This window comes from Coregonus clupeaformis, chromosome 7, assembly GCF_020615455.1.
Source record: "Coregonus clupeaformis isolate EN_2021a chromosome 7, ASM2061545v1, whole genome shotgun sequence".
NCBI lineage: Eukaryota > Metazoa > Chordata > Actinopteri > Salmoniformes > Salmonidae > Coregonus > Coregonus clupeaformis.
In genome coordinates, this window is record NC_059198.1 from 37,737,274 (window position 1) to 37,764,912 (window position 27,639).

A 27,639-nucleotide genomic window follows, 5' to 3' on the forward strand; every position below is an offset into this window, starting at 1 on the left:
GCATCTTCCACTTTCCTCTGTTGGACCAACTGTCAAATCGCAGGAATTCCGGTCGCTGTCCGTGGGGCTGCTTGTAGGCTATTTGCCTGTTTGTTTATTTGTTTATCTTTCACGTGGCAAAGTCACTACTGGCCATATCAACGGCGATGGTAGGCATTTGGGAGCAGTATAAGGGTGAGTGGACATCCCCCCCCCTTTCACAGGATATTTTTCCAGCTCCTGTGAAAAGTTTGGATGTACCTAAAACCCTTCATAGATAGTCTACGTTGTCTTAGGCCTAATGTTATATGTCTACGGGGAGCAATTATGGTGCCTGAAACTGTATTTATACATAGCTTATTTAAAACAAGTTGTTCTTTTATTAGAATTTGTTTGAATTATTCACTGTCTTTTTAGGTCTTATCAATAGTGAATTTTATCTTGCTTATTGACCACGTTTGACATGTCCATGGCTCAGACATAATGTATTTTACAGTAGGCCAATATCACTGCAGATGTTTAACAATATATTTCCATATTAAAGCCATGCAATTACTGTTCAAAAACATGTTTTAACATATCTATCAAATATGTGATTGGCCTGCATTTTGTTATTTTGTTTCTGTAGGCTATTTAACAAAATAGTGGACTAACAATCCAATTGCGGTTGATGACAACGCAATACATAAAATACCGTAAATACACAACTTGAAGCACCCACATAAATTATTTAGCCATGGAGCACGTTCTGATTGGCCAGTGAGGGGTCAAGCCTCGACACACCTTCAACTTGTTTATTCATCAAAAACCAGCCCTTTCGTGCCACAGCCAGCTACTGCCCATAATTCTGGTTGTGAAAATAGCCAAAATATTTCTGACACACCTCCGATCCTATAGCACTACCGCAAGCGCTTAGATTTACCATTGGGTTTTTTAAATGGAGCCCTCAGTGTGTGTGTGTGTGTGTGTGTGTGTGTGTGTGTGTGTGTGTGTGTGTGTGTGTGCGTGCGTGCACGCGTAACTGGACACATCAAGCCTTCACTCTTGTAGACAAATTGCTGTTGAAATTGAGTATCTCCACATGGAAATGAGCTAAATTCATCATTGCTTTTCTGCTCAAATACAATAACAAGTCATGCATTATCACAATCAAAAAGCTTTTGGCTTTGAAATGGCTCTCCATAATATTGTAATTTAAGGCCTTGCGATGACGATTAACTGAGATGGTAACTGTGGCAGATAATTCATTACCATTTACTGTAAGTCTACTGTTCATAGTTCATTATGAAGTCCTCTAATGAAGCAGAGAAAAGCTCCTGCATTGATCAGCCCTTTATAATGACTAGAAAAACACTAGTGTACCTTCTGATCGCTAAGGCCACACCTCTGTCTGTCTCTCTCTCTCTCTCTCGCTGTCTCTCTCTCTCTCTCGCTGTCTCTCTCTCTCTCTCGCTCTCTCTCTCTCTCTCGCTGTCTCTCTGTCTCTCTCTCTCGCTCTCTCTGTCTCTCTCTCGCTCTCTCTCGCTCTTCTGTCTCTCTTCTCTCTCTCTTCTTTCTCTCTGTCTCTCTCTCTCTCTGTGTCTCTCTCTCTGTGTCTCTGTCTCTCTCTCTCTCTCTCTCTCTCTCTCTCTCTCTCTCTCTATGTCTCTCTCTCTCTCTCTATGTCTTTCTCTCTCTCTCTCTCTATGTCTCTCTCTCTCTCTCTCTCTCTCTCTCTCTCTATGTGTCTCTCTCTCTATGTCTCTCTCTCTCTCGCTCTCTCTCTCTCTCTCTCTCTCTCTCTCTCTCTGTGTCTCTGTGTCTCGGTCTCTCTCTCTCTCTCTCTCTCTCTCTCTCTCTCTCTCTCTCTCTCTCTCTCTCTCGCTTTGCTGTCTCTCTCTCGCTGTCTCTCTCTCTCTCGCTGTCTCGCTCTCTCTCTCTCTCGCTCTCTCTCTCTCTCGCTGTCTCTCTCTGTCTCTCTCTCGCTCTTCTCTCTCTCTTCTCTCTCTTCTTTCTCTCTCTCTGTCTCTCTCTCTCTCTCTGTGTCTCTGTGTCTCTCTCTCTCTCTCTCTCTCTCTCTCTCTCTCTCTCTCTGTGTCTCTGTATCTCTCTCTGTCTCTGTCTCTCTCTCTGTGTGTCTCTCTCTCTCTCTCTGTGTGTCTCTGTCTCTCTCTCTCTGTGTCTTTGCGTCTCTCTCTCTCTCTCTCTCTGTCTCTCTGTCTCTGTCTCTGTCTCTCTGTCTCTCTCTCTCTCTGTCTCTCTCTCTCTCTCTCTCTCTGTCTCTCTCTCTCTGTGTCTCTCTCTCTCTGTGTGTCTCTGTGTCTCTCTCGCTGTGTGTCTCTCTCTCTCTCTCTCTCTCTCTCTCTGTGTGTCTCTCTCTCTCTGTGTCTCTGTGTCTCTCTCGCTGTGTGTCTCTCTCTCTCTCTCTCTCTCTCTCTCTCTCTCTCTCTCTCTCTCTCTCTCTGTGTGTCTCTCTCTCTCTGTGTCTCTGTGTCTCTCTCTCTCTCTGTCTCCCTTTCCCCCATGTTTCTCTGGTTCTCTTTCTATTTTGATTGATAGTCCCCCCTAATGATTCCTTTAATGACACTCAACAAACCTCCTCCTTCATTCATGACATCACAGTTTAACCCTCCATCATCTGGTCGCGGGTCCGAGACTTGTTTTCTCACTTCATGTTTACCCCAGAGTTAATAAACAAACACTGTGATGGGAGTGAACGTGTGTGTGTGTGTGTGTGCGTGCGTGCGGTCTCGTCGTTAGTTAATTGCCAAGCAGTGATAAGCAGTACATCACTTATAACGAGCCTGCCAAGGACCCCTGTTTAGATAGTGACACATCAACACACACACTGTCAGGGTGAGTGTTTGTGTGTGTGTGTTCAGACACTAATCAATGTCAACTAACAGGATACAGAGTGTTGTGTTCAACTAATCAACACAAGTGTCTCTCTCTCTCCTTTTGTCTGTGCCATATCCCTGTCCATCTGTCCAATTCAGGGACAGAGACTGGCACCATTACATCAGACTGACTCAATATTTCCCATTGATTTAGGATGAGACATACGCAGGGTTCTGTGTTTGTGTTTGTTACATCAGCAATATAATGTCTGCCATTTGTGTTTGTGACATCAACAATATACAGTGCATTTGGAAAGTATTCAGATCCCTTGACTTTTTCCACATTTTGTTACGTTACAGCCTTATTCTAAAATTGATTAAATTCATTTTTTTCCCTCATCAATCTACACACAATACCCCATAATGACAAAGCGAAAACAGGTTTTCATTGACGTTTTTGCAAATGTATTAAAAATAAAAAACAGATACCTTATTTACATAAGTATTCAGACCTTTTGCTATGAGACTCGAAATCGAGCACAGGTGCATCCTGTTTCCATTGATCATCCTTGAGATGTTTCTACAACTTGATTGGAGTCCACCTGTGTTAAATTAAATTGATTGGACATGATTTGGAAAGGCGCACACCTGTCTATATAAGGTCCCACAGTTGACAGTGCATGTCAGAGCAAAAACCAAGCCATGAGGTCGAAGGAATTGTCCATAGAGCTCCGAGACAGGATTGTGTCGAGGCACAGATCTGGGGAAGGGTACTAAAACATTTCTGCAGCATTGAAGGTCCCCAAGAACACAGTGGCCTCCATCATTCTTAAATGGAAGAAGTTTGGAACCACCAAGACTCTTCCTAGAGCTGGCCGCCCGGCCAAACTGAGCAATCGGGGTAGATGGGCCTTGGTCAGGGAGGTGACCAAGAACCCAATGGTCACTCTGACAGAGCTCCAGAGTTCCTCTGTGGAGATGGGAGAACCTTCCAGAAGGACAACCATCTCTGCAGCACTCCACCAATCAGGCCTTTATGGTAGAGTGGCCAGATGGAAGCCACTTCTCAGTAAAAGGCACATGACAGCCCTCTTGGAGTTTGATAAAAGTAACCTAAAGAACTCTCAGACCATGAGAAACAGGATTCTCTGGTCTGATGAAACCAAGATTGAACTCTTTGGCCTGAATGCCAAGCGTCACATTTGGAGGAAACCTGGCACCATCCCTACGGTGAAGCATGGTGGTGGCAGCATCATGCTGTGGGGATGTTTTTCAGAAACAGGGACTGGGAGACTAGTCAGGATCCAGGGAAAGATGAACGGAGCAAAGTACAGAGAGATCCTTGATTAAAACCTGCACCAGATCGCTCAGGACCTCAGACTGGGGCGAAGGTTCACCTTCCAACAGGACAACGACCCTAAGCACACAGCGAAGACAACGCAGGAGTGGCTTCGGGACAAGTCTCTGAATGTCCTTGAGTGGCCCAGCCAGAGTCCGGACTTGAACCCGAACAAACATCTCTGGAGAGACCTGAAAATAGCTGTCTAGTGACGCTCCCCATCCAACCTGACAGAGCTTGAGAGGATCTGCTGAAAATAATGGGAGAAACTCCCCAAATACAGGTGTGCCAAGCTTGTAGTGTCATACCCAAGAAGACTAAAAAAAACTATTTTTGCTTTGTCATTACGGGGTATTGTGTGTAGATTGATGAGAGAAAAAAACAATTTAATCAGTTTTAGAATAAGGCTGTGGAAAACGTGAAGGGGTCTGAATACTTTCAGAATGCACTGTAATATCTGCCATTTGTGTTTGTTATTGCCGTGTGTGTGCCTGTGGGTAGATTCCTGCCCATGTCTCTCTCTGGCTCAGTAACAGGACAGAGAGAGGAACCACTCAGGCTGTGGGTAGATTCCTGCCCATGTCTCTCTCTGGCTCAGTAACAGGACAGAGAGAGGAACCACTCAGGCAGGGATTCCCTGTCTGTTCTAACGCTAACTGGAAATAGTTTCCACAGTGATGTGATTTGGCTGCCATGGTGATTTGGCTGCCATGGTGGAGCCTGTTACACTGCTGAAGGTTAAACATGTTGACGGATGAGTGGCAGAGGTGAGGATGGAGAGAGACAGACACACACACACACACACACACACACACACGCGGGTACTTCTTAAAATACCTCCTCACAGTACCAGTTTTACCTCTTGAACATGCCGGTGCCAGCCTGCAGATTGGCAGTAAGCACTCTCAGAGCTCCTGGGCACGTTCAAGAGCGAGACACTGTTCAAAGGCGTTGCACAGAATTAGCAACAGTGAGTTCTCTCTCTCTCCTTCCCTCCCCCCTTCCTTCCTTCCCTCCCTCCCTCAGGATAGGCTGAGAGACTGCTCACTCTGCAGTTTATATAAGCCAGTTAACACTCTGAAGTGTGAGAGAGGGAGCTCCAGCAACACTGCGGAAAAGCCAGTATAATCTGAAGTGATTTAATTTCACTCCCTAAACTCTTATAATAGGCCTGCTATTTACTCAATCCCAAATGAACCCTTTAGTGTCTACTTTACTTGAAGGCTGTTAGACCCTAACATGTTGACGTTTGATAATAAAGAAGAGGTTTTCCCACTCAAGTTCCGATTATGTGATGTTTCTATAGTAATGATGATATAATTGTTGTTGTTTAGAAGTTATACTGTACTATGAGTACTACTAATGATGATATATCATTGTTGTTATTGGAGGTATACTATGAGTATTTGTAATGAAGATGTTGTCGTTGTAGGAGGTATACTATGAGTATTAGTAATGATGATGTTGTTGTAGGAGGTATACTACTATGAGTATTAGTAATGATGTTGTTGTTGTTGTAGGAGGTATACTATGATTATTAGTAATGATGATGTTGTTGTTGTAGGTGGTATACTATGAGTAGTAATGATGATGTTGTTGTTGTTGTTGTAGGTGGTATACTATGAGTATTAGTAATGATGATGTTGTTGTTGTAGGAGGTAGACAATGAGTATTAGTAATGATGATGATATTGTTGTTGTCTAGGAGGTATACTATGAGTATTAGTAATGATGATGATGTTGTTATAGGAGGTATACTATGAGTATTAGTAATGATGATGATATTGTTGTTGTCTAGGAGGTAGACAATGAGTATTAGTAATGATGATGATATTGTTGTTGTCTAGGAGGTATACTATGAGTATTAGTAATGATGATGTTGTTGTTGTCTAGGAGGTATACTATGAGTATTCGTAATGATGATGATATTGTTGTTGTCTAGGAGGTATACTATGAGTATTAGTAATGATGATGATATTGTTGTTGTCTAGGAGGTATACTATGAGTATTAGTAATGATGATGATATTGTTGTTGTCTAGGAGGTATACAATGAGTATTAGTAATGATGATGATGTTGTTATAGGAGGTATACTATGAGTATTAGTAATGATGTTGTTTTAGGAGGTATACTATGAGTATTAGTAATGATGATGGTATTGTTGTTGTCTAGGAGGTATACTATGAGTATTAGTAATGATGATGATGTTGTTATAGGAGGTATACTATGAGTATTAGTAATGATGTTGTTTTAGGAGGTATACTATGAGTATTAGTAATGATGATGATATTGTTGTTGTCTAGGAGGTATACTATGAGTATTAGTAATGATGATGATGTTGTTATAGGAGGTATACTATGAGTATTAGTAATGATGATGTTGTTTTAGGAGGTATACTATGAGTATTAGTAATGATGATGTTGTTGTTGTTGTAGGAGGTATACTATGAGTATTAGTAATGATGATGATATTGTTGTTGTCTAGGATGTATACTATGAGTATTAGTAATGATGATGATATTGTTGTTGTCTAGGAGGTATACTATGAGTATTAGTAATGATGATGATATTGTTGTTGTCTAGGAGGTATACTATGAGTATTAGTAATGATGATGATATTGTTGTTGTCTAGGAGGTATACTATGAGTATTAGTAATGATGATGATATTGTTGTTGTCTAGGAGGTATACTATGAGTATTAGTAATGATGATGATATTGTTGTTGTCTAGGAGGTATACTATGAGTATTAGTAATGATGATGATATTGTTGTTGCCTAGGAGGTATACTATGAGTATTAGTAATGATGATGTTGTTGTTGTCTAGGAGGTATACTATGAGTATTACTTTATAATGATAATAATATTGTTATTGTTTAGGACGTTTACTATGTGTATAACTATATAGTGATGATGATGATATTGTTGTTACTATATATTGATATTATTATTGTTCTGTAGGAGGATGTGATGTATATGTGATATAACGTGATATTGATGTTATCTATAGGAGATATTCTATGTGATGTGTGTATATTATATAACGTGATATTGATGTAATCTATAGGAGATATGCTATGTGATGTGTGTATATTATATAACGTGATATTGATGTTATCTATAGGAGATATGCTATGTGATGTGTGTATATTATATAACGTGATATTGATGTTATCTATAGGATACGTGCTATGTGATGTGTGTATATTATATAACGTGATATTGATGTTATCTATAGGAGATATGCTATGTGATGTGTGTATATTATATAACGTGATATTGATGTTATCTATAGGAGATATGCTATGTGATGTGTGTATATTATATAACGTGATATTGATGTTATCTATAGGAGATATGCTATGTGATGTGTGTATATTATATAACGTGATATTGATGTTATCTATAGGATACATGCTATGTGATGTGTGTATATTATATAACGTGATATTGATGTTATCTATAGGATACATGCTATGTGATGTGTGTATATTATATAACGTGATATTGATGTTATCTATAGGAGATATGCTATGTGATGTGTGTATATTATATAACGTGATATTGATGTTATCTATAGGAGATATGCTATGTGATGTGTGTATATTATATAACGTGATATTGATGTTATCTATAGGAGATATGCTATGTGATGTGTGTATATTATATAACGTGATATTGATGTTATCTATAGGATACATGCTATGTGATGTGTGTATATTATATAACGTGATATTGATGTTATCTATAGGATACATGCTATGTGATGTGTGTATATTATATAACGTGATATTGATGTTATCTATAGGAGATATGCTATGTGATGTGTGTATATTATATAACGTGATATTGATGTTATCTATAGGAGATATGCTATGTGATGTGTGTATATTATATAACGTGATATTGATGTTATCTATAGGAGATATGCTATGTGATGTGTGTATATTATATAACGTGATATTGATGTTATCTATAGGAAGTATGCCGGTGCCTGACCAGCCGTCAGAGCAGGGAGCCAGTCTGTTGAGTCCAGGTCTACCGTCATCTAATGGAGACGGATCAGACGGGACAGAGACCACCTCCGCCATCCTGGCCTCTGTCAAAGAACAGGTACTGCATGTCTGGCTGGCTGGCTGTCTCTCACTGTGTGTGTGTGCGTCCATATCAGCATCTGGGACTTTAACACACTCATCTGTACTTTGTTTTTTAATGGAACACACAAACGTACACTGTGTACTGTGAATGATTTGCTGCAGAACCCTGATGCTGGAGCGGAGATCAATATTCCAGTCCTATGCAGTGGGTTCAGGACAGTTCAGTGTTTTAGAAGTCAATAATGAATGTGTAGAGGAGGAATCAGGAAGTAATGGGGAGACATTATATAGGTGATGAGAGGTGAGCTGCGGCCAAGTAAACAGTATTGAATAAGACATTAAAACCACCGCAATCACTCACTCACGCACACACACACATGCAAAAAAAAGCATTTTGTGAACCAACACTCGTACTTGGCTCTTTTCACCTTTACTAGATCTGACTTTTCTGATAGCTACTTTATTGAGGAAAAGGTTACTTACTATGACTGTGATCTGTTGTTGTCCCCCCATTAGCTGCTGCCAAACTTGTTTTTACCTAACTTATTTATTGCATGGAATCCACGATGCGGTTAGGTTTTGACAGCTAGGGCCGCTATTTCTTGTCCCGGAATCTCGCTTAGCTGACAGGTTACGGTGTGCTTGAAAGAGCCGCTAAGCTGCTAACGTTAGCCATCAAGCTAACGAAGTTAGTCCCAGATGAGTGTTCCAATGGAGCCCTTTTTGTCTGGAGAGGTAAATGAACGCTTCCAGCACTGCAGGAGCTGTATCTACCACGCTTTGTTTCGGGACAAACTGGATCACTCAGAGTTCCAATGCGGCAATTGTTTGCTTGCCGAGGATTATAGGCTTGAGGTGGCTTCCTTGATTACGCAGGTCTCCAGCCTACCTAAGAAACTGGGGATGAATGCACGAACTGTAAGTGGCTCTGGATAAGAGCGTCTGCTAAATGACTAACATGTACAGAGATGAGAGAGAGAGAAAGAAAAAACAGCTCTGCAAAGGCAAGAAGTATGAATGCCCTGACTTCTGCTGAGGCCATAAGACATCGGATTGACCATGCATTTCTCTCTACGGAATGTGCTCTCCCGCCAATGTGTGCACAGTCCTCTGAGAATCATTGACTAGGGAGATATTTCTGGGCCTTGAACCATGCTTTGTCTGATAGAATGTTGATTCACCTTGGATCACGGGTTATCACAAAGACTTTGTCAAAACATTTTATACGTCTGAGATTTTATATTTCCTAATATGTAGCCTATAGTTCAAGGACAAACAAAGTTGGACATTTTGTGTTAAAATATTGAAAAGCCTTTCCTATTACTAAAACTGTATTCAGAAAATACTGAGATGGGGGAGTGGGGGGGGTTACATTGTAAAATACATGGTAAGTCGTTCCATGTCGACATCGTGACTGTCTGACAAACCTGACTGAGTAACTCAGCATGTATAAACCTCTTTCCATCTCTCCAGCTCCCACACAGCTACACCTATAGATGAACAATACATATTAACATCATGGAGATATGAGCTTAATCAGGTACATATGATGTACATGCTGTCAGCAGGTTTGTGTGTAGTGTAAGGCTCACCCCAATTAGTCGACTGGTCGATTGTTTGGTCGTTACGCTGTTAGTCGACCAAGATTGTTTTAGTCCAGCAGTAACAAAATATATATATATATATATATATATATATATATATATTTGCGCCCATCTCAGTGAACTAATCCATTGTGGAGGCCTAGACTAAAAGCCAATTTATGCTCGATCTGAAATTGTGGTCGGAGGCTCCAAATGGAGGGTTTGACGCAATTGTGGAGCCTCCAGAGGCATGCAGAGTCATCGCCATGCGCCTCCCAAATGTTGTAACAAATGATTGTTTGACGGTAGGTGGGGGCGGTACATCCTGTATAAACACAAACTCACTTCCTTGACAACAGCTCTGCACTGCTCCGCAAAGGCAAGAAGTATGAATGTCCTGACTTCTGCTGAGGCCATATCACCATAAGTGCTGCATGGACAATGCAAACAGATGTCGGATTGACCATGCATTTCTCTCCGGAATGTGCTCTCCGGCCAATTTGTGCACATTCCTTGTGTGAATTGTTTGCGTTTGATTGTTAGTGTATATCAATTCCCCATTACATATATCACCATGTGGTACATTTAATGTTAATTCCTATCATTTCTAATCTACAATGTTTGTTACTTTGGTTACAGTAATTTATTTTAATGCATTCAATATGATTATTTCAGTTGTTTGCAGAGTGCACAACCTAGGCTACACTTGTGAGAAACAAGTTTTGTTTTATTTCATTCCATTTACGCAAAACTGAAAGAGTGAACCACCGCATTTAACCATGGCAAGGTGACTGGGAACATGGTTGAATACCAACAGTGTAGTTATTCCCTCCGGAAGGCAATCAAACAGGAAAACATCAGTACAGAGACAAAGTGGAGTCGCAATTCAACGGCTCAGACAAGAGACGTACAGTGGGGAAAAAAAGTATTTAGTCAGCCACCAATTGTGCAAGTTCTCCCACTTAAAAAGATGAGAGAGGTCTGTAATTTTCATCATAGGTACACGTCAACTATGACAGACAAATTGAGAAAAAGAAAATCCAGAAAATCACATTGTAGGATTTTTTATGAATTTATTTGCAAATTATGGTGGAAAATAAGTATTTGGTCACCTACAAACAAGCAAGATTTCTGTCTCTCACAGACCTGTAACTTCTTCTTTCAGAGGCTCCTCTGTCCTCCACTCGTTACCTGTATTAATGGCACCTGTTTGAACTTGTTATCAGTATAAAAGACACCTGTCCACAACCTCAAACAGTCACACTCCAAACTCCACTATGGCCAAGACCAAAGAGCTGTCAAAGGACACCAGAAACAAAATTGTAGACCTGCACCAGGCTGGGAAGACTGAATCTGCAATAGGTAAGCAGCTTGGTTTGAAGAAATCAACTGTGGGAGCAATTATTAGGAAATGGAAGACATACAAGACCACTGATAATCTCCCTCAATCTGGGGCTCCATGCAAGATCTCACCCTGTGGGGTCAAAATGATCACAAGAACAAGAAGCAAAAATCCCAGAACCACACGGGGGGACCTGGTGAATGACCTGCAGAGAGCTGGGACCAAAGTAACAAAGCCTACCATCAGTAACACACTACGCCGCCAGGGACTCAAATCCTGCAGTGCCAGACGTGTCCCCCTGCTTAAGCCAGTACATGTCCAGGCCCGTCTGAAGTTTGCTAGAGTGCATTTGGATGATCCAGAAGAGGATTGGGAGAATGTCATATGGTCAGATGAAACCAAAATAGAACTTTTTGGTACAAACTCAACTCGTCGTGTTTGGAGGACAAAGAATGCTGAGTTGCATCCAAAGAACACCATACCTACTGTGAAGCATGGGGTTGGAAACATCATGCTTTGGGGCTGTTTTTCTGCAAAGGGACCAGGACGACTGATCCGTGTAAAGGAAAGAATGAATGGGGCCATGTATCGTGAGATTTTGAGTGAAAACCTCCTTCCATCAGCAAGGGCATTGAAGATGAAACGTGGCTGGGTCTTTCAGCATGACAATGATCCCAAACACACCGCCCGGGCAACGAAGGAGTCAATCAATCAATTTTATTTTTTATTTTATATAGCCCTTCGTACATCAGCTAATATCTCGAAGTGCTGTACAGAAACCCAGCCTAAAACCCCAAACAGCTAGTAATGCAGGTGTAGAAGCACGGTGGCTAGGAAAAACTCCCTAGAAAGGCCAAAACCTAGGAAGAAACCTAGAGAGGAACCAGGCTATGAGGGGTGGCCAGTCCTCTTCTGGCTGTGCCGGGTGGAGATTATAACAGAACCATACCAAGATGTTCAAAAATGTTCATAAGTGACAAGCATGGTCAAATAATAATCAGGAATAAATCTCAGTTGGCTTTTCATAGCCGATCATAAGAGTTGAAAACAGAGGTCTGGGAAGGTAGGGTAACCGCAGGCAGAACAGTTGAAATGAATAGCAGCAAGGCAGGGGAGGGGACAGAGGAGATGTCCTAGGGCTCAGGTCTCTCAGTTGGCTTTTCATAGCCGATCATTAAGAGTTGAAAACAGCAGGTCTGGGACAGGTAGGGGTTTCGTAACCGCAGGCAGAACAGTTGAAACTGGAATAGCAGCAAGGCCAGGCGGACTGGGGACAGCAAGGTGTCAGCATGCCCGGTAGTCCTGACGTATGGTCCTAGGGCTCAGGTTCTCAGAGAGAAGAGAGAACAAGAGAATTAGAGAGAGCATACTTAAATTCACACAGGACACTGGATAAGACAGGAGAAGTACTCCAGGTATAACCAACTAACCCCAGCCCCCCGACACATAAACTACTGCAGCATAAATACTGGAGGCTGAGACAGGAGCGGTCCGGAGACACTGTGGCCCCATCCGAAGAAACCCCGGACATGGCCAAACAGGAAGGATATAACCCCACCCACTCTGCCAAAGCACAGCCCCCGCACCACTAGAGGGGATATCCTCAACCACCAACTTACAATCCTGAGACAAGGCCGAGTATAGCCCACAGAGGTCTCCACCACAGCACAAACCAAGGGGGGGCGCCAACCCAGACAGGAAGATCACGTCAGTAACTCAAACCCACTCAAGTGACGCACCCCTCCTAGGGACGGCATGAAAGAGCACCAGCAAGCCAGTGACTCAGCCCCTGTAACAGGGTTAGAGGCAGAGAACCCCAGTGGAGAGAGGGGAACCGGCCTGGCAGAGACAGCAAGGGCTGTTCGTTGCTCCAGAGCCTTTCCGTTCACCTTCACACTCCTGGGCCAGACTACACTCAATCATATGACCTACTGAAGAGATAAGTCTTCAGTAAAGACTTAAAGGTTGAGACCGAGTCTGCGTCTCTCACATGGGTAGGCAGACTGTTCCATAAAAATGGAGATCTATAGGAGAAAGCCCTGCCTCCCGCTGTTTGCTTAGAAATTCTAGGGACAATTAGGAGGCCTGCGTCTTGTGACCGTAGCGTACGTATTGGTATGTACGGCAGGACCAACTCGGAAAGATAGGTAGGAGCAAGCCCATGTAACGCTTTATAGGTTAACAGTAAAACCTTGAAATCAGCCCTTGCCTTAACAGGAAGCCAGTGTAGGGAAGCTAGCACTGGAGTAATATGATCAAATTTCTTGGTTCTAGTCAGGATTCTAGCAGCCGTATTTAGCACTAACTGAAGTTTATTTAGTGCTTTATCCGGTAGCCGGAAAGTAGAGCATTGCAGTAGTCTAACCTAGAAGTAACAAATGCATGGATTAATTTTTCTGCATCATTTTTGGACAGAAAATTTCTGATTTTTGCAATGTTACGTAGATGGAAAAAAGCTGTCCTTGAAACAGTCTTGATATGTTCGTCAAAAGAGAGATCAGGGTCAAGAGTAACGCCGAGGTCCTTCACAGTTTTATTTGAGACGACTTTACAACCATCAAGATGAATTGTCAGATTTAACAGAAGATCTCTTTGTTTCTTGGGACCTAGAACAAGCATCTCTGTTTTGTCCGAGTTTAAAAGTAGAAAGTTTTCAGCCATCCACTTCCTTATGTCTGAAACACAGGCTTCTAGCGAGGGCAATTTTGGGGGCTTCACCATGTTTCATTGAAATGTACAGCTGTGTGTCATCCGCATAGCAGTGAAAGTTAACATTATGTTTTCGAATAACATCCCCAAGAGGTAAAATATATAGTGAAAACAATAGTGGTCCTAAAACGGAACCTTGAGGAACACCGAAATGTACAGTTGATTTGTCGGAGGACAGACCATTCACAGAGACAAACTGATATCTTTCCGACAGGTAAGATCTAAACCAGGCCAGAACTTGTCCGTGTAGACCAATTTGGGTTTCCAGTCTCTCCAAAAGAATGTGGTGATCGATGGTGTCAAAGGCAGCACTAAGGTCTAGTAGCACGAGGACAGATGCAGAGCCTCGGTCTGACGCCATTAAAAGGTCATTTACCACCTTCACAAGTGCAGTCTCAGTGCTATGATGGGGTCTAAAACCAGACTGAAGCATTTCGTATACATTGTTTGTCTTCAGAAAGGCAGTGAGTTGCTGCGCAACAGCTTTTTCTAAAATTTTTGAGAGGAATGGAAGATTCGATATAGGCCGATAGTTTTTTATATTTTCCGGGTCAAGGTTTGGCTTTTTCAAGAGAGGCTTTATCACTGCCACTTTTAGTGAGTTTGGTACACATCCGGTGGATAGAGAGCTGTTTATTATGTTCAACATAGGAGGGCCAAGCACAGGAAGCAGCTCCTTCAGCAGTTTAGTAGGAATAGGATCCAGTATGCAGCTTGAAGGTTTAGAGGCCATGATTATTTTCATCATTGTGTCAAGAGATATAGTACTAAAACACTTAAGTGTCTCTCCCGATCCCAGGCCCTCGCAGAGTCGTGCAGATCCAGGACAGCTAAGCCCTGGAGGAATACGCAGATTCAAAGAGGAGTCCGTAATTTGCTTTCTAATGGTCATGATCTTTTCCTCAAAGAAGTTCATGAATTTATTACTGCTGAAGTGAAAGCCATCCTCTCTTGGGGAATGCTGCTTTTTAGTTAGCTTTGCAACAGTATCAAAAAGAAATTTTAGATTGTTCTTATTTTCCTCGATTAAGTTGGAAAAGTAGGATGATCGAGCAGCAGTGAGGGCTCTTCGGTACTTCACGGTACTGTCTTTCCAAGCTAGTCGGAAGACTTCCAGTTTGGTGTGGCGCCATTTCCGTTCCAATTTCCTGGAAGCTTGCTTCAAAGCTCGGGTATTTTCTGTATACCAGGGAGCTAGTTTCTTATGACAAATGTTTTTCGTTTTTAGGGGTGCAACTGCATCTAGGGTATTGCGCAAGGTTAAATTGAGTTCCTCAGTTAAGTGGTTAACTGATTTTTGTCCTCTGACGTCCTTGGGTAGGCAGAAGGAGTCTGGAAGGGCATCAAGGAATTTTTGTGTTGTCTGAGAATTTATAGCACGACTTTTGATGCTCCTTGGTTGGGGTCTGAGCAGATTATTTGTTGCGATTGCAAACGTAATAAAATGGTGGTCCGATAGTCCAGGATTTTGTGGAAAAACATTAAGATCTACAACATTTATTCCATGGGACAAAACTAGGTCCAGAGTATGACTGTGGCAGTGAGTAGGTCCAGAGACATGTTGGACAAAACCCACTGAGTCGATGATGGCTCCGAAAGACTTTTGGAGTGGGTCTGTGGACTTCTCCATGTGAATATTAAAATCACCAAAAATTAGAATATGATCTGCTATGACTACAAGGTCTGATAGGAATTCAGGAAACTCAGAGAGGAACGCTGTATATGGCCCAGGAGGCCTGTAAACAGTAGCTATAAAAAGTGATTGAGTAGGCTGCATAGATTTCATGACTAGAAGCTCAAAAGACGAAAACGCCATTTTTTTTTGTAAATTGAAATTTGCTATCGTAAATGTTAGCAACACCTCCGCCTTTGCGGGATGCACGGGGAATATGGTCACTAGTGTAACCAGGAGGTGAGGCCTCATTTAACACAGCAAATTCATCAGGCTTAAGCCATGTTTCAGTCAGGCCAATCACATCAAGATTATGATCAGTGATTAGTTCATTGACTATGACTGCCTTTGAAGTGAGGGATCTAACATTAAGTAACCCTATTTTGAGATGTGAGGTATCACGATCTCTTTCAATAATGGCAGGAATGGAGGAGGTCTTTATCCTAATAAGATTGCTAAGGCGAACACCGCCATGTTTAGTTTTGCCCAACCTAGGTCGAGGCACAGACACAGTCTCAATGGGTATGGCTGAGCTGACTACACTGACTGTGCTATTGGCAGACTCCACTAAGCTGGCAGGTTGGCTAACAGCCTGCTGCCTGGCCTGCACCCTATTTCACTGTGGGGCTAGAGGAGTTAGAGCCCTATCTATGTTGGTAGATAAGATGAGAGCACCCCTCCAGCTAGGATGGAGTCCGTCACTCCTCAGCAGGTCAGGCTTGGTCCTGTTTGTGGGTGAGTCCCAGAAAGAGGGCCAATTATCTACAAATTCTATCTTTGGGAGGGGCAGAAAACAGTTTTCAACCAGCGATTGAGTGCTGAGACACTGCTGTAGAGCTCGTCACTCCCCCTAACTGGGAGGGGGCCAGAGACAATTACTCGATGCCGACACATCTTTCTAGCTGATTTACACGCTGAAGCTATGTTGCACTTGGTGACCTCTGACTGTTTCATCCTAACATCGTTGGTGCCGACGTGGATAACAATATCTCTATACTCTCTACACTCGCCAGTTTTAGCTTTAGCCAGCACCATCTTTAGATTAGCCTTAACGTCGGTAGCCCTGCCCCCTGGTAAACAGTGTATGATCGCTGGGTGATTCGTTTTAAGTCTAATACTGCGGGTAATGGAGTCGCCAATGACTAGGGTTTTCAATTTGTCAGAGCTAATGGTGGGAGCCTTCGGCGTCTCAGACCCCGTAACGGGAGGAGTAGAGACAAGAGAAGACTCAGACTCAGACTCCGACTCGCTACATAATGGGGAAAACCGGTTGAAAGTTTCTGTCGGCTGAATGAGCGACACCGGTTGAGCATTCCAACAGTATTTCCCTCCAGAAGCCATGAGAAAGTTGTCCGGCTGCGGGGACTGTGCGGGGGGATTTATACTAACGTTACTATCTGTACTTACTGGTGGCACAGACGCTGTTTCTTCCTTTCCTACACTGAAATTACCCTTGCCTAACGATTGCGTCTGAAGCTGGGCTTGTAGCACAGCTATTCTCGCCGTAAGGCGATCGTTCTCCTGTATATTATGAGTACAGCGACTGCAATTAGAAGACATCATGTTAATGTTACTACTTAGCTTCGGCTGTTGAAGATGTTGACGAACCATGTCCAGATAAAGCGTCCGGAGTGAAAAAGTTGAATGAGGGAAAAAAGTTGCAATGGAAAAACTAAAAATATAAACGGTAATTAAAAACAAAACAAAACAAAAAAAACATAAAGTTGTCAGCTAGCAAAATAAAGTAAAGTTGGCAGCAAAAACGCACAGCAACAAAACGCACAGCAACACGTCTGATGGATATGCTGAGTGGCTTCGTAAGAAGCATTTCAAGGTCCTGGAGTGGCCTAGCCAGTCTCCAGATCTCAACCCCATAGAAAATCTTTGGAGGGAGTTGAAAGTCCGTGTTGCCCAGCGACAGCCCCAAAACATCACTGCTCTAGAGGAGATCTGCATGGAGGAATGGGCCAAAATACCAGCAACAGTGTGTGAAAACCTTGTGAAGACTTACAGAAAAAGTTTGACCTGTGTCATTGCCAACAAAGGGTATATAAAAGTATTGAGAAACTTTTGTTATTGACCAAATACTTATTTTCCACCATAATTTGCAAATACATTCATTAAAAATCCTACAATGTGATTTTCTGGATTTTTTTTTCTCATTTTGTCTGTCATAGTTGACGTGTACCTATGATGAAAATTACAGGCGTCTCTCATCTTTTTAAGTGGGAGAACTTGCACAATTGGTGGCTGACTAAATACTTTTTTTCCCCACTGTATGTGGCAGGGTTACGAAGTGAAAACTCTGTGCCATGTCTTGCTCCCGGACAAGCTAAACACCTTCTTTGCCTGCTTTGAGGATAACACAGTGCCACCGACGCGGCCCGCTTTCAAGGACTGTGGGCTCTCGTTCTCCGTGGCCGACGTGAGTAAGACATTTAAGCGTGTGGTGGCACTGTTGCTGGCATCCCTAGCCGCGTCCTCAGAGCATGCGCAGACCAGCTGGCTGGAGTGTTTACGGACATACTGTGCCTTGCAAAAGTATTCATCCCCCTCTGCGTTTTTACTATTTTGTTGCATTACAACCTGTAATTTAAATGGATTTTATTTGGATTTCATGTAATGGACATACACAAAATAGTCCAAATTGGTGAAGTGAAATTAAAACAATTACTTGTTTCAAAGAATTAGACAAAATAAATTACGGAAAAGTGGTATGTGCATATGTATTCACCCCCTTTGCTATGAAGCCCCTAAATAAGATCTGGTGCAACCAATTACCTTCAGAGGTCACATAATTAGTTAAATAAAGTCCACCTGTGTGCAATCTAAGTGTCACATGATCTGTCTCATGATCTCAGTATATATACACCTGTTCTGAAAGGCCCCAGAGTCTGCAACACTACTAAGCAAGGGGCACCACCAAGCAAGCGCCACCATGAAGACCAAGGAGCTCTCCAAACAGGTCAAGGACAAAGTTGTGGAGAAGTACAGATCAGGGTTGGGTTATAAAAAAATATCAGAAACTTTGAACATCCCATGGAGCACCATTAAATCCATTATTAAAAAATGCAAAGAATATGGCACCACAACAAACCTGCCAAGAGAGGGCCGCCCACCAAAACTCACGGACCAGGCAAGGAGGGCATTAATCAGAGGTAACAAAGAGACCAAAGATAACCCTGAAGGGGCTGCAAAGCTCCACAGTTGAGATTGGATTATCTGTCCATAGCACCACTTTTAGCCGTACACTCCACAGAGCTGGGCTTTACGGAAGAGTGGCCAGAAAAAAGCCATTGCTTTTGGTGTTCGCCAAAAGGAATGTGGGAGACTCCCCAAACATATGGAAGAAGTAAAAACAAACAAAATATAATTATTGTAGAATTTGACTGTGTCCATAAAATGTATATAGTATGTATGGGCTGGAAGTAGAGGCCTAAGCGTTGTTGTTCACTAGTTTACTCCAATTGGGGAAGGGGAGGTGGGGTTGGAAAGTAATGAAGGGAAATATAATTTTAAAAAGGATATGTGTGTGTGTGTGTATGGATGTACAGTGGGGAAAAAAAGTATTTAGTCAGCCACCAATTGTGCATGTTCTCCCACTTAAAAAGATGAGAGAGGCCTGTAATTTTCATCATAGGTACACGTCAACTATGACAGACAAATTGAGAAAAAAAAATCCAGAAAATCCCATTGTAGGATTTTTTATGAATTTATTTGCAAATTATGGTGGAAAATAAGTATTTGGTCACCTACAAACAAGCAAGATTTCTGGCTCTCACAGATCTGTAACTTCTTCTTTAAGAGGCTCCTCTGTCCTCCACTCGTTACCTGTATTAATGGCACCTGTTTGAACTTGTTATCAGTATAAAAGACACCTGTCCACAACCTCAAACAGTCACACTCCAAACTTCACAATGGCCAAGACCAAAGAGCTGTCAAAGGACACCAAAAACAAAATTGTAGACCTGCACCAGGCTGGGAAGACTGAATCTGCAATAGGTAAGCAGCTTGGTTTGAAGAAATCAACTGTGGGAGCAATTATTAGGAAATGGAAGACATATATGACCACTGATAATCTCCCTCGATCTGGGGCTCCACGCAAGATCTCACCCCGTGGGGTCAAAATGATCACAAGAACGGTGAGCAAAAATCCCAGAACCACACGGGGGGACCTAGTGAATGACCTGCAGAGAGCTGGGACCAAAGTAACAAAGCCAACCATCAGTAACACACTACGCCGCCAGGGACTCAAATCCTGCAGTGCCAGACGTATACCCCTGCTTAAGCCAGTACATGTCCAGGCCCGTCTGAAGTGCATTTGGATGATCCAGAAGAGGATTGGGAGAATGTTATATGGTCAGATGAAACCAAAATATAACTTTTTTGGTAAAAACTCAACTCGTCATGTTTGGAGGACAAAGAATGCTGAGTTGCATCCAAAGAACACCATACCTACTGTGAAGCATGGGGTTGGAAACATCATGCTTTGGGGCTGTTTTTCTGCAAAGGGACCAGGACGACTGATCCGTGTAAAGGAAAGAATGAATGGGGCCATGTATCGTGAGATATTGAGTGAAACCCTCCTTCCATCAGCAAGGGCATTGAAGATGAAACGTGGCTGGGTCTTTCAGCATGACAATGATCCCAAACACACCGCCCGGGCAACGAAGGAGTGGCTTCGTAAGAAGCATTTCAAGGTCCTGGAGTGGCCTAGCCAGTCTCCAGATCTCAACCCCATAGAAAATCTTTGTAGGGAGTTGAAAGTCTGTGTTGCCCAGCGACAGCCCCAAAACATCACTGCTCTAGAGGAGATCTGCATGGAGGAATGGGCCAAAATACCAACAACAGTGTGTGAAAACCTTGTGAAGACTTACAGAAAACGTTTGACCTGTGTCATTGCCAACAAAGGGTATATAACAAAGTATTGAGAAACTTTTGTTATTGGCCAAATACTTATTTTCCACCATCATATGCCAATAAATTCATTAAAAATCCTACAATGTGATTTTCTGGATTTTTTTTCATCATTTTGTCTGTCATAGTTGACGTGTACCTATGATGAAAATTACAGGCCTCTCTCATCTTTTTAAGTGGGAGAACTTGCACAATTGGTGGCTGACTAAATACTTTTTTTCCCCACTGTATGTATATATGTATGTATGTATATATATGTATGTGTGTGTGTATATACAGTGGGGGAAAAAAATATTTAGTCAGCCACCAATTGTGCAAGTTCTCCCACTTAAAAAGATGAGAGAGGCCTGTAATTTTCATCATAGGTACATGTCAACTATGACATACAAATTGAGGAAAAAAATTCAAGAAACCACACCTACAAACAAGCAAGATTTCTGGCTCTCTCAGACCTGTAAGTTCTTCTTTAAGAGGCTCCTCTGTCCTCCACTCGTTACCTGTATTAATGGCACCTGTTTGAACTTTTTATCAGTATAAAAGACACCTATCCACAACCTCAAACAGTCACACTCCAAACTCCACTATGGCCAAGACCAAAGTGCTGTCAAAGGACACCAGAAACAAAATTGTAGACCTGCACCAGGCTGGGAAGACTGAATCTGCAATAGGTAAGCAGCTTGGTTTGAAGAAATCAACTGTGGGAGCAGTTATTAGGAAATGGAAGACATACAAGACCACTGATAATCTCCCTCGATCTGGGGCTCCACGCAAGATCTCACCCCGTGGGGTCAAAATGATCACAAGAACGGTGAGCAAAAATCCCAGAACCACACGGGGGGACCTAGTGAATGACCTGCAGAGAGCTGGGACCAAAGTAACAAAGCCTACCATCAGTAACACACTACGCCGCCAGGGACTCAAATCCTGCAGTGCCAGACGTGTCCCCCTGCTTAAGCCAGTACATGTCCAGGCCTGTCTGAAGTTTGCTAGAGTGCATTTGGATGATCCAGAAGAGGATTGGAAGAACGTCATATGGTCAGATGAAACCAAAATATAACTTTTTGGTAAAAACTCAACTCGTCGTGTTTGGAGGACAAAGAATGCTGAGTTGCATCCAAAGAACACCATACCTACTGTGAAGCATGGGCGTGGAAACATCATGCTTTGGGGCTGTTTTTCTGCAAAGGGACCAGGACGACTGATCCGTGTAAAGGAAAGAATGAATGGGGCCATGTATCGTGAGATTTTGAGTGAAAACCTCCTTCCATCAGCAAGGGCATTGAAGATGAAACGTGGCTGGGTCTTTCAGCATGACAATGATCCCAAACACACCGCCCGGGCAACGAAGGAGTGGCTTCGTAAGAAGCATTTCAAGGTCCTGGAGTGGCCTAGCCAGTCTCCAGATCTCAACCCCATAGAAAATCTTTGGAGGGAGTTGAAAGTCCGTGTTGCCCAGTGACAGCCCCAAAACATCACTGCTCTAGAGGAGATCTGCATGGAGGAATGGGCCAAAATACCAGCAACAGTGTGTGAAAACCTTGTGAAGACTTACAGAAAACGTTTGACCAGTGTCATTGCCAACAAAGGGTATATAACAAAGTATTGAGAAACTTTTGTTATTGACCAAATACTTATTTTCCACCATAATTTGCAAATAAATTCATAAAAAATCCTACAATGTGATTTTCTGGATTTTTTTCCCTCATTTTGTCTGTCATAGTTGACGTGTACCTATGATGAAAATTACAGGCCTCTCTCATCTTTTTAAGTGGGAGAACTTTCACAATTGGTGGCTGACTAAATACTTAGTTGAAGTTCGCATCCGTTACAAGACCATGGTGCTTGCCTATGGAGCAGTGAGGGGAACGGCACCTCCGTACCTTCAGTCCCTATACCCAACCGAGGGCATTGCGTTCATCCACCTCTGGCCTGCTGGCTCCCCTTCCTCTGCGGAAGCATAGTTCCCGCTCAGCCCAGTCAAAACTGTTCGCTGCTCTGGCACCCCAATGGTGGAACAAGCTCCCTCACGACGCCGGGACAGCGGAGTCACTCACCACCTTCCGGAGACATTTGAAACCCCACCTCTTTAAGGAACACCTGGGATAGGATAAAGTAATCCTTCTACCCCCCAAAAAAAAGTATAATTGTAAAGTGGTTATCCCACTGGCTATAGGGTGAATGCACCAACTTGTAGTCGCTCTGGATAAGAGCGTCTGCTAAATGACTAAAATGTAAAATGTAAAATGTACAATCGGGGAGCCCAGCCCCGAGAATTCCAGGTGGGAGACAGAGTGTTGGTGTTGATCCCCACAGCCTAAAGTAAGTTCCTGGCAACATGGCACGGACCATACGAGGTGGTCGAGAAACTGGGACCTGTATATAACAAAAAAAAACGACAAAAACAAAAACTGACCATCGCAACTAGCTAGCTGCAACCGAATGGCTGTTGTTGGCTAATCACCACTGTACCGACGTACCAGTTATCCATGAGCTAGCCTCGAACCAGGCCCATCTCCCGGCTATCTACTTCTCTGTCAACCGGACGGGACCTCCTAGTGTCGACACGGAGCCCCGCCGATCCATCACGACTGGTCTGCCAACGTAATCGTCTGATGTGGTTTCAACAGGCTTCCCGTTGCGTTGACCACAAAGATCCATCTGCTAGCCCCAGCCCGCTAGTACGCACAATCAACAGCCGTGCCTCCTGCTCGCCTGTGCTGTAGCAGCCTACGAACTGCTGCCGGACTTACTTAGTGCTGTTCACTGGACCTTATGATCACTCAACTACACAGCTAATGCCTGCTGGACTGTTCCTTTACACAGTACCCCATCCTGTTTATCTGTTTAGCCTCAGCCCAAACTTTTGTCGCCATTACCAGTTGTTGTCTTAGCCCTCTCGAATAACACCTGTGATTGCATTATGCCTCTCTCCCATGTCAATATGCCTAGCCTATTGCTGTTTGGGTTAGTTCTTATTATACAATTTCACTGTAGAGCCCCAAGTTCCGGTCAACCAGCCTCAGAGAGCTCCTTTGTCCCACCCCCCATACACGTGGAGACTGGCTCAATACCTCCAGTGATGCTATCTCTTTCATAGTTACCCAATGCTTAGGTGTACCTCCACTGTACTCATATCCTTCCATATCTTTGTCTGTACATAATGCCCTGAATCTATTCTACTACGCCCGGAAATCTGCCCCTTTTATTCTCTGTACCCAACGCACTAGAAGACCAGTTCTTAAAGCCTTTAGCCATATCCTTATTATATTCCTCCTCTGTTCCTCTGGTGATGCAGAGGTTAACCCAGGCCCTGTAGCCCCCAGTATTACTCCTACCCCCCAGGCGCTATCATTTGTTGACTTCTGTAACCGTAAAAGCCTTGGTTTCTTGCATGTTAACATCAGAAGCCTCCTTCCTAAGTTTGAGTTATTCACTGCATTAGCACACTGCCAACCCTGATGTTCTAGCAGTGTCTGAATGTTGGCTTAGGAAGGCCACCAAAAATTCAGAAATTTCCATCCCTAACTACAACATTTTCCCGTCTAGATAGAACTGCCAAAGGGGGCGGAGTTGCAATCTACTGTAGAGATAGCCTGCAGAGCTCTATCATACTATCCAGGTCTGTGCCCAAACAGTTTGAGCTTCTACTTATAAAAATCCACCTTTCCAGAAATAAGTCTCTCACTGTTGCCGCTTGCTACAGACCCCCTCAGCCCCCAGTTGTGCCCTGGACACCATATGTGAATTGCTTGCCCCCATCTATCCCTCAGAGTTCGTACTGCTTGGTGACCTAAACTGGGATATGCTTAACACCCCGGCCGTCCTACAATCTAAACTAGATGCCCTCAATCTCACACAAATTATCAAGGAACCTACCAGGTACAACCCTAAATCCGTAAACATGGGCACCCTCATAGATATCATCCTGACTAATTTACCCTCTAAATATACCTCCGCTGTCTTCAACCAGGATCTCAGCGATCACTGCCTCATTGCCTGTGTCCGTAAAGGGTCTGCGGTCAAACGACCACCCCTCATCACTGTCAAACGCTCCCTAAAACACTTCAGCGAGCAGGCCTTTCTAACTGGCCCGGGTATCCTGGATGGATATTGACCTCATTCCATCAGTAGAGGATGCCTGGATGTTCTTCAAAAGTGCTTTCCTCTCCATCTTAAATAAGCATGCCCCATTCAAAAAATTCAGAACTAAGAACAGATATAGCCCCTGGTTCACCCCAGACTTGACTGCCCTTGACCAGCACAAAAACATTCTGTGGCGTACTGCATTAGCATTGAACAGCCCCCGCGATATGCAACTTTTCAGGGAAGTCAGGAACCAATATACACAATCAGTTAGGAAAGCAAAGGCTAGCTTTTTCAAACAGATATTTGCATCCTGTAGCACTAACTCCAAAACGTTTTGGGACACTGTAAAGTCCATGGAGAATAAGAGCACCTCCTCCCAGCTGCCCACTGCACTGAGGCTAGGAAACACTGTCACCACCGATAAATCTACGATAATCAAGAATTTCAATAAGCATTTTGCTACGGCTGGCCATGCTTTCCACCTGGCTACCCCTGCCCCAGCCACCAGCTCTGCACCCTCCGCTGTAACTTGCCCAAATCGGAGGGCCTGTTGTCTGGACCTCTGGCAGTCTCTATGGGGGTGCCACAGGGTTAAATTCTCGGGCCGACTCTATTCTCTGTGTATATCAATGATGTCGCTCTTGCTGCTGGTGACTCTCAGATCCACCTCTACACAGACGACACCATTTTGTATACATCTGGCCCTTCATTGGACACTGTGTTAACAAACCTCCAAACGAGCTTCAATGCCATACAACACTCCTTCCGTGGCCTCCAACTGCTCTTAAACGCTAGTAAAACTAAATGCATGCTCTTCAATCGAACGCTGCTTGCACCCGCCCGCCCGACTAGAATCACTACTCTCGGCGGGTCTGACTTAGAATATATGGACAACTACAAATACCTAGGTGTCTGGTTAGACCATAAACTCTCCTTCCAGACTCACATTAAGCATCTCCAATCCAAAGTTAAATCTAGAATCGGCTTCCTATTTCGCAACAAAGCCTCCTTCACTCATGCTGCTAAACATGCCCTCGTAAAACTGACTATCCTACCGATCCTTAACTTTGGCGATGTCATTTACAAAATAGCTTCCAACACTCTACTCAGCAAATTGGATGTAGTCTATCACAGTGCCATCCGTTTTGTCACCAAAGCCCCATATACTACCCACCATTGTGACCTGTACGCTCTCGTTGGCTGGCCCTCACTATATATTCATCGCCAAACCCACTGGCTCCAGGTCATCTATAAATCACTGCTAGGCAAATCCCCGCCTTATCTTAGATCATTGGTCACCATAGCAACACCCACCCGTAGTATGCGTTCCAGCAGGTATATCTCACTGGTCATCCCCAAAGCCAACACCTCCTTTGGCCGGTATTCCTTCCAGTTCTCTGCTGCAAATGACTGGAACGAACTGCAAAAATCTCTGAAGCTGGAGACACTTATCTCCCTCACTAACTTTAAGCATCAGTTGTCAGAGCAGCTTACCGATCACTGCACCTGTACACAGCCCATCTGTAATTAGCCCACCCAACTACCTCATCCCCATATTGTTATTTACATTGTTATTTATTTTGCTCATTTGCACCCCAGTATCTCTATTTGCACATCATCTTCTGCACATCTATCACTCCAGTGTTAATACTAAATTGTAATTATTTTGCACTATGGCCTTTTTATTGCCTTACCTCCATAACTTACTACATTTGCACACACTGTATATAGATTTACTATTGTGTTATTGACTGTACGTTTTGTTTTTGTTTATTCCATATGTAACTCTGTGTTGTTGTTGTTTTTAATCGCACTGCTTTGCTTTATCTTGGCCAGGTCGCAGTTGTAAATGAGAACTTGTTCTCAACTGGCTTACCTGGTTAAATAAAGGTAAAATAAAAAAATCTGTGGATAATACTTCCCTGTGCTCAGGTTAGTACACATCTCTCATCCCAAGGCCGATCTACACTTCTTTGTGAACACCCTCATTATAGTGTACACTTTGGGTCCCAACGGCTGAAAAGCAGCAACCTTCTTCGATGATCCCCTCACTGAAAGTTGTCTGAAATGACAACACTATCTCTGCTACTCCCATCATGTTCTGGGTATGTGTGACGTTCAACTTGAATTCATAGTAGTCTCTATTATTGTGCACAGTTAGCTGTCCTTCCTCTCCTACGAGCTATCCCCTGTATCACTATACGCAGAGGAGTGGTATTGTTCCCCAGAGATTATATTACCCACTTCCTTAACTTATGAGCCACACAGATCTCCACCTCCAGTCACATTCCATTCCGCTCTCCCAATTCCCTGTAACATTAAAGCCTTGTGGGTTTTTGGACTCCATATAATACGCTGATATCAGTCCTGCTCGAATCTGCAACTAACACCCTTATGAAAAAATTATATCTCAAACACATGCCCCCTCTGTACTTTGCCTCTGGCCACAAATACATTTGCACATAAATCATTCCATCTAACCCATAACACATTAGTCACTACTGCTAGTCCACTTAGTTATAAACATACTAAAACAAGTTAATTAGTCAATTTCGAACAATCCCTCATCTGGAACTATGATCACTCTCATGTTCCACGACACCTAGGAAACATATTGACTTGAACAGGGAAGAGAGAATATACATGTTTAATAATTTCACACCACCCTTGATGAGAATGAGATTGGGGCAAAAACCGTTAATACGTTCTGTTCTATGCCAATTGGATGCTAGTCTCCATGCCAGTCTCTGTCCATCCGTTCTGTTCTATGCCAATGGGATGCTAGTCTCCATGCCAGTCTCTGTCCATCCGTTCTGTTCTATGCCAATGGGATGCTAGTCTCCATGCCAGTCCCGGGATGCTAGTCTCCATGCCAGTCCCGGGATGCTAGTCTCCATGCCAGTCCCGGGATGCTAGTCTCCATGCCAGTCCCGGGATGCTAGTCTCCATGCCAGTCCCGGGATGCTAGTCTCCATGCCATTCCCGGGATGCTAGTCTCCATGCCAGTCCCAGGATGCTAGTCTCCATGCCAGTCCCGGGATGCTAGTCTCCATGCCAGTCTCTGTCCATCCATTCTGTTCTATGCCAATGGGATGCTAGTCTCC

At 43.3% G+C, this 27,639-nt stretch overlaps 1 protein-coding gene across 1 annotated transcript in view; it reads left to right on the forward strand.

Moving 5' to 3' along the window:
* LOC121569333 (catenin delta-2-like) overlaps nucleotides 1-27,639 on the forward strand; it is a 461,200-nt gene that overhangs the window by 55,351 nt on the left and 378,210 nt on the right. The window contains exon 2 of the mRNA XM_041880205.2: nucleotides 8,109-8,242. Within this exon, the coding sequence (XP_041736139.2) occupies nucleotides 8,114-8,242 (129 nt within the window). The 5' untranslated portion in view covers nucleotides 8,109-8,113. The remainder of the gene's footprint in view (nucleotides 1-8,108; nucleotides 8,243-27,639) is intronic.